This window comes from Anguilla rostrata, chromosome 1 (assembly GCF_018555375.3).
Source record: "Anguilla rostrata isolate EN2019 chromosome 1, ASM1855537v3, whole genome shotgun sequence".
NCBI classification, from domain to species: Eukaryota; Metazoa; Chordata; class Actinopteri; order Anguilliformes; family Anguillidae; genus Anguilla; species Anguilla rostrata.
Genome location: NC_057933.1, coordinates 82,414,091 through 82,422,412, shown reverse-complemented (window position 1 = coordinate 82,422,412; position 8,322 = coordinate 82,414,091). Strand labels below are relative to the sequence as shown.

The 8,322-nt window shown below is 41.8% G+C and overlaps 2 protein-coding genes across 2 annotated transcripts in view; both read right to left on the bottom strand.

Annotated features, from left to right (window-relative positions):
- Positions 1 to 8,322, bottom strand: part of LOC135248387 (B-cell receptor CD22-like) — a 96,275-nt gene that overhangs the window by 65,160 nt on the left and 22,793 nt on the right. The gene's annotated exons all lie outside the window — the stretch shown is intronic.
- LOC135237999 (B-cell receptor CD22-like) lies at positions 862 to 7,159 on the bottom strand. The gene is made up of 7 exons (XM_064305610.1): positions 6,577 to 7,159; positions 6,249 to 6,488; positions 5,743 to 6,006; positions 3,577 to 3,915; positions 3,249 to 3,488; positions 2,709 to 2,978; positions 862 to 1,963 (listed from the first exon to the last, which is right to left on the bottom strand). The coding sequence occupies exons 1-7, from the start codon at positions 7,097 to 7,099 to the stop codon at positions 1,824 to 1,826; spliced, it is 2,016 nt and encodes a 671-aa protein (XP_064161680.1). The 5' UTR covers positions 7,100 to 7,159; the 3' UTR covers positions 862 to 1,823.

Genomic DNA, 8,322 nt, shown 5'->3' with positions numbered 1-8,322 from the left:
TTTTTAACATTTTAAAAAATACACAAAAATACCAAAGCTCAATACACATATTAAATTTAAAGGGGGAAATTTTCCCAATAGTTTTAACCCATAAAAATAAGGAAAAGACTGAAATGGACACATCAACAGTGTGAACGGATAACTGTATGCCTGGGTGTATCTGTGCTTTGTTCTTTGCTCAGCCAGACCTGCTGACTTTGTAGTTTCATAAAAATACAGCCTGTACACAGAACTGTCCTTTGCTTTTCTGAACGGCTGGTACGGTTATAATGGTAAGAATATCCAGGAGGGAACTTGTTACTTACAGTAAGAGAGCGTCTGCTCCTCCCCCTCTCTCTGTTGGTGCTCTTCTTCCTGCTAAACAGTGGGAAAGGTGGGTGGGTGGGGGGGGGGGGGGGTGAGTAACAGACCTTCAGGAGCTGTGGATCAGCCATCCCAGACGACATTTGGTCTTAACATTCCTACCTGCTCTTCTGAATTCAACAGCAAAACTGTAAGATTACTGCATATTTCTCTGATATCTAATGGTGCATTTCTAATCATGTCATCTCAGTGATGATTGATACCCAGATGATTTTGCATTGCAAACATTTACCTTGTGCACACCATGACAGCAAAGAGTGCAAAAGCCACTATGATTCCAACAACCCTCCATACAAGCGCTTTCCTATCTTCTGCTGAAAATATACAGACATAGCATTTCAATTTACATTTATATAGCAGAGACTACAATCCAGAGTCATGTAAAATAAGTGCATGCATACATGTAGGAAGGTCAATGCAACACTCAGAAAATCAACTCAATCTCCATTAAAATGTTATGTGAGTAGACTCGCAAAAATTAAATAAAAAAAAACCCAGATATGAGCGTGCATTCCCCAAAATATATAAACGATCTTCAAAATTGTGTAGATGTACTTTAGGTGGTATAAATCAAAAAGAAGTACATAACCTGAATTACATATGAAATACAAACATGCAGATACACATGTCAACTTCAAACAAGTGTGCAGAGAGTCACTGAGATGTCTTCCCATTGGGAAGAGATGAACAAGTAGTCAGAGACCTCTGACATAAGTTTAATATGTCCCTGGTGCATCTGTTGAAGCTTTGGTTCATCCATTTTAGTGGGAACTTAAATTTTAACAGTATGCTTAACTGTTCCATACTGGAACTGATTTCAGTTGGTCTGAAAATTAAAAGAGCCTCTCACTGGTTGGGTGGGGGGGGGGGGGGGGTCAGGCAACTGCCTATATCCTTTCCTGCACTCTGCACCAACCGAAACTGATCATCATCCCTATTCATAGAGTATCTCATAGTAAGAGAGCTGATCTCAGATCATGTTTCCTCTCTTCATATCCAAGCTTTATCCATAATGGCCTAAAGGCAAAACTGATCCTAGATCAGGCCTATTCTCTGAGATGCTTTATGAACCATAGAGTTGTGCTTGGAGGATCTGGTCAAGTGAGTCATGCTTTCTAATCTGGATGATGGTTGCTGTGGTCCAGGCCATACAGTGTAGTGAGTGAAACTATGACTCAGATACTATGACTCCAGGGGGGAGAAAGTAAAGCCCTGCCATGTGTTTCTTCTGCCCATGAACTCATCCAGCTGATTTCACGAATTTTTTCTTCGTCCTGGCTGAAGAATTATGCTAATGAGCAAATAGTGGTGATTGGGACAAAATATCTGGGGACGACTTTTACTATCTCTCTGCTCTGACTGCCACAATAAGATTAAATATGCAATCGATCAATAACAGCTCCTAAAACAGGAACAATCACCCTTGTTCAACACAATGACATATGTCTCCTCATCACGTGTCACTCACTGTGTCTATTGATTGACATACCAGCAGAGGTCTGATCTCCATGTGTGTTCAGTGCCACGCAGTAGTACTGTCCAAAGCTCCAGGATGTAAAGTTGGAAAAGCTCACAATCCGTTCTGATCCCGTCTGCAAGTCTGCAGGTCAAGGAAATAAAACATATTTTCTAAGTGTTTATTTTATCTCCATGTGCAATACATTCATATATCTTTAAATAAATTAACATGATCATTTTATCTGTTAACATGCTAGTATCATACATGCATAGTTTATGGAAATGGAGATTTATTTTTAATAAATATTTTAATAAAATTAATCTCTCCATAATTTTATGCAGTAAAGGTACTGATGCTATTGCAGTGCACCTGCCTGTGAGCCTGTACCTATGGTCCAAACTGACTCTCAGTCACAGTCAAAGACTCAGACCTGTCACGGCAGTGCCCAGACAGTACTGAAGGTGAGCACTGTAACCAATCGAGCCACTTTGGAGCCAGTTGTGAGATGTTATTTACTGCATGTCATCGTCTGCGGTTCTATTATGACCATTCCCCACAATGCCCTGTGGCTTTAAAGACCTTCCAAAAGAAGGCTACACTAGGGGACTTGCTACCAGGGCACTACATAGACAGAAAAATGCATGCATTCACATACCGTATGTCACTTTACATAGAAAGTGTATGCTAGAAGCACAACGTTAACATTAGCACACGCTGTATGTTTGCTATAACGTGTACATATGGCAGGTACGCTGTCCGCGAATCAGCCAATGGCATTCCTGCCATTCAAGTGACAGTGTCAAGAAACTAATGACTTACAAGGCGACTGCTTGACAAAATCGTGCGATCAATTCACTCAGAACTGGAAAATAAATTCTGTCCGTACCTTGTATTAGGACCAGTAGAGCAGAAGCATTCTGAGCTCCAAGTCTGTTCTGTGCCTCACAGTAGTACTGTCCTCTGTTCCAGGATCTAAAGTTAGAAAAGTTCAAACTCTGTCTAGATCCTGCCTGCCAGAATCCAGTGTCATTCTTCTTAAACCAGGTGTATCTCTGCACAGGTGGGTTGGCATCACTGCTGCAGGTCAGAGTCACTGAACTGCCCTCCACTATTTCACCAGAGGGGCTCACTGATACTGAGGTGCTCGTGGGACGATCTGAAAGAGGGAACAATAATTTGTAGTTTCATTTGAAATTTAAACCTGTATCAGGCGTACGTCATGTTTTAAAATCATTGCATCATGGCATTTTTTCAGATATTGAAGATTAATCCAATGCTTTAATGTCAGTACATTTACATGCAGCATGGCATAATCTGTACAATTTAGTTGAAAATGAAGGCTGAGAACTTTCAAAACTGTGAGATTTGAAGAATTTTGAAAATAACAAATAAGGTGAGACACACAAGTTTGGCCCCTTGTACTCACATCTCATATTTAGAGCCACTGCAGGGGAATGAAGCTCATAGCCTTTCACAGCACAGGAGTAGCTGCCTCGGTCTTCACTGCTGGCTGTGAACTGGTGACTCTGACCAGTGAAGGACAGAGGAGATCCGTCCCTGTACCAGATGAAGGCTGAGCTGCCAGTCAGAGTGCAGGTGGTGCTACAGGTCAGTCTCACACTCTGTCCCTCTGTCACTGTGTCAGGATTCACCATCACCTGTAGATCTGCAAATAGCAAATTAAACCTGTAATAAAGCTTCCAGTCATACTTGTGAGAGGAGAATCCTCTGAGTTTATTGCATAAAATAATTACCAGTGACTTCCAATGCGACACCAGGTTCTCCAGTATATCGATCACATTCATTCAGGAACCTGAATCGGTATGTTCCAGAATCAGATTCTCTCAGTTGGTTTATTCTAAAAGTGCAGTCACTGTTCTTATTCCCCAGGTACTCCACACGGTGAGAGTATTCCTCCTTGGACAGGTCCTCAGGCTCCTGTGACTTGTTCCAGTGAATAAACCAGAATGTTTTCTGCAATGTGTGAGATGTGGGATTTGAGTAAATGCACCTCATGTCTACTGAAGACCCCTTTAAGGCACAGATTCCCTCAGGGGTGTAAGTCACTCCCCATCCCGTCCGGCTCAGAACACCTGAAAAATACAAACACACACGCGCGCGCACACACACACACACACACACACACACGCAGGCACACATACACGCACATACACACACAAACACAGGCGCGCACACACACACATGCGCACACGTACACAGGAACACATGTATACATACACATACATACACACACATGTGCACACATACACAAATGCACGCACACACACACACACACACACACAAATGCACGCACGCACACACACAAACACACTGCTCAGAAATCCTTTAAAACACAGATGTGTTGGCAACATGACAGATAAGGGATTCAATTAACAAAACTTTAAAACAATAGCACCTAACTTCTCCAAAACTATGGAACATCAAAAATTGTACTTGTATTTCAATACTAACTGATGTCAGTAGATGGCCGTAGCCCCGATCAATGTGAGTTTCACAGGTACAGGAAGTCTTGCTTAGTAGCTAGCTTTGCTAGAATGTAGTAGCTGGGCTTGAACCTAGGACCCCATGTTCCCAAGACTGTAACATTGCCCACTAGGCCACAGGCAGGCTAGCTGTTTAAACTGGAAATGTTTCAGAATAAAAAGGTATGGGTATTTTGCGTGTGTATGCGAGTTTTTGATTGGGTCGTGTAGGTGAAGATTTGGCTGGTGTCGGTAAAATGTCCAATGGGGAGACATGTTGTTAGTGGGATAGGCGGCAGGAAAAATAAGAATGAGAAGAAGAAGAAGAAGAAGAAGAAGAAGAAGGAGAAAACGCAAAATCCCCTTGGTTTGGGGCTTTATTGTGTGGACATGTGAAGTTGTTTATGAAATCTGTCTGTTGAAATGGGGTCAGAATGTACAGAATTTGATGTTTTTAAGGGCTGTGTGTCTGTGGCTGTTGTGGTTATTTCTGTGGGGAACCCTGAAAAGTGCCAAACTCTCTGTATAGGTGCTGTATAGGTATATATAATAGGGCATGCCCCAACCAAGGCGTAACTTGGTGGGATGGCATATCTGCCATCCCAACCTGCCATCCCAATATATAAGGTATGGGGCATGCCCCCACCAAGGCGTAACTTGGCGGGATGGCATACCTGCCATCCCAATAATGGAACTGAAATCTCACAATGTGATGTGGAGGGGTGGTGTGGTTAGGGCGCTATCTGCAGGCAGAGTGGGAGCAGTATAGCTGGCTAACAACCACACCTGTTTGCATTTACAATTGATTGGTAATGGTTTATATGCTCTGCCTGCAGTGAGACCGGGGTGCTGGAATGAGAGATGTACGCGGGAGCGGCATGCCATCTAATCCCCGTCCTCATCGTGTGTGTTTTGTTTTTGTTTCCGTGTTTTTGGTATTGAGCGCACAATAAAGCCTTGGTGCCTCTAACAACGACGGATTGTGTGGTTTGTGGGGAAAAGGACTGCAGAACCTGTTACAGTAAATATCCCAGTATATCATGCTTTGTTACAAAATTAACTGGATATACTGTAGCTTTTTATGGTAGTTGGAAAATGACACAGCAGAATCAAGTTTTCAAAAGTGACAGCAGTATTTAGATTTCTTTTTAGCATCTTCATTAATAATGATAACTTCATTTTTATGAAGTTGAACAGCTACATGTGGTACCATTTTTGCCATGTGCATACTCAAAATGACCACATGCTTTACTTAAGACATGTCAGTATGATCAGACTCATCACTGTATGATAATGTAATTATATCTGATTTCTCTCCACTGGCCAGTGTGACTGCTTTACTCAGTGTCTTACTGCTGTGAAGTTGCCCAAAGACACTCAGGAGATACTGACTCTCTGCTCTGTGTGTCTGAAGCTGAGATGCACTGATATACTCACACTTCACGTCAAGACGTTTAGGTGGAGATCTTTCTGTCCCAATCTCATTCTGTGCCTGGCAGTAGTATTCTCCTTCATCAAGCAGTGTTATGCTTTTAATGGTGTAACTGGATCCTCTCCATGAGAGTTCAGCTCTATTGTTCTTATACCAGGTATATCTCTGCACTGGTGGGTTGGCATCACTGATGCAGGTCAGAGTCACTGAATGGCCCTCCACTATTTCACCAGAGGGGCTCACTGATACTGAGATGCTCTTGGGACGATCTGAAAGCGGGAACAATGATTTGTAGTTGCATGTGAAATTTAAACCTGACTCAGGCATACTGTATGTAGTGCTTTCCCATCATTGCATTATGGCATGTTTTCAGGTATTGAAGTTTCATGCAATGCTATAATGACAGAACATTTACATGCAGCATAGTATAATCTGTACAATTTAGCTGAAAATTATAATTGAAAACTTTCAAAACTGTGAGATTTTAAGAAGTTTGGCCTCTGGCACTCACAAATCACATTTAGAGCCACTGCAGGGGAATGAAGCTCATAGCCTTTCACAGCACAGGAGTAGCGGCCTCGGTCTTCACTGCTGGCTGTGAACTGGTGACTCTGACCAGTGAAGGACAGAGGAGATCCGTCCCTGTACCAGATGAAGGCTGAGCTGCCAGTCAGAGTGCAGGTGGTGCTACAGGTCAGTCTCACACTCTGTCCCTCTGTCACTGTGTCAAGATTCACCATCACCTGTAGATCTGCAAATAGCAAATTAAACCTGTAATAAAGCTTCCAGTCATACTTGTGGGAAGAGAATCCTCTGAGTTTATAGTCTAAAATGATTACCTGTAACTGCCAATGTGACCCCAGGTTCTCCAGTAGAATTTCCACCATCAAGGTCAGTCAGGAACCTGAATCGGTACGTTCCAGAATCAGTTTCACTCAGTTGGTTTATTCTAAAAGTGCAGTCACTGTTCTGATTCCCCAGGTACTCCACACGGTGAGTGTACTCTGGGTCCTGGGACAGGTCCTCAGGCTCCTGTAGCTTGTTCCAGTGAATAAACCAGAATGTTTTCTGCACTCTGTGAGATGTGGGATATGAGTAAGTGCAGCTCATGTCTACTGAAGACCCCTTTAAGGCACAGATTCTCTCAGGGGTGTAAGTCAGTCCCCATCCCCTCTGGCTCAGAACACCTGAAAAATACAAACAAACACACACACACACACACACACGCACACACACACACACATGCAGACACACATACACGTACATACACACACACACACACACACACACGCGCGCACACACACACATGCGCACACATACACACAAACACATGTATACATACACATACATACACACACACATGCGCACACATACGCAAATGCACGCACACACACACACAAATTCACGCACGCACACAGACAAATACACTGCTCAGAAACCCTTTAAAACACTGATGTGTTGGCAACATGACAGATAAGGGATTCAATTAACAAAACTTTAAATAAACTGCACCTAACTACACCAAAACTATGGAACATCAATAATTGTACTTGTATTTCAATACTAACTGATGTCAGTAGATGGCAGTAGCCACCCATCAATGTGAGATTCGCAGGTACAGGAAGTCTTGCTTAGTAGCTAGCTTTGCTAGAATGTAGTAGCACTGAAATACTTGTGTCGTCATTCTAAGAATGCAACATGCACAATAAACAGATCTGATCATTTAGTACAGCCACAGATATTTATATCATGCCTCTGTCTCAGTTTCAATGCTGAGTGTGAAGAGGAACTTCATCTTATAAGTTCTCTCTTTTTTCCCCTCTCTTCAGACTCTAAACTGATGTACTGTAGAACATTACTTTATAGAAATTATATACATTCCTGGAAAAAAAACACACAAACAATTTACCTGACACGGAGAGGACGATTACCAACAAGGTATTGAAGAGCATGGTTGCATCAGATTGAAAATATTTATCCAAATAAACATATACAGGTCTTGATTATTATTTAAACTGTGAAAATGAACAGCACAAACAAAGACTGTCAGAGTATTCTATTAATTTGCAGAAATAGCAGAATAACAATTACTTCACAAGCCCACACAGTGAGGTAATGTGCTGCTGATGCCTAATAATGATTTGGGTTTCATGAAGAGCTCACACAGATTCCAGAAAGCAGAGACTCAAGCAGTATTTTACTTGATGAATGTTATTTGTATGGAAGAAGCAGGAATCATTTCTAGTCAGAAAATGCATTTTATTTAATATTTGATTCCAGTTTAATCTTCTTGCACCACACAATACTGTAACACAATTTAGACTAAATGAAATGATATGATAACACACTTACCAAGAGAGAATTCTGATTTGGCCTCAGTGGTTTGCTAATGAGCCTTTAGTATAAAACAGCCTTACAGATCGAGCAGTGTGGCTGAATGTGACCGTGAAGAAAGTACTTCACACTAAATATAAAACAATGTGTTACAGATCTGACTCACTTCCTGAAGGTCATAGGCCTACACGTTTTAGATTTTATCGGATACAAACGTTTGAATAAAATATACAGAGTCTTTGCTTTGTGTC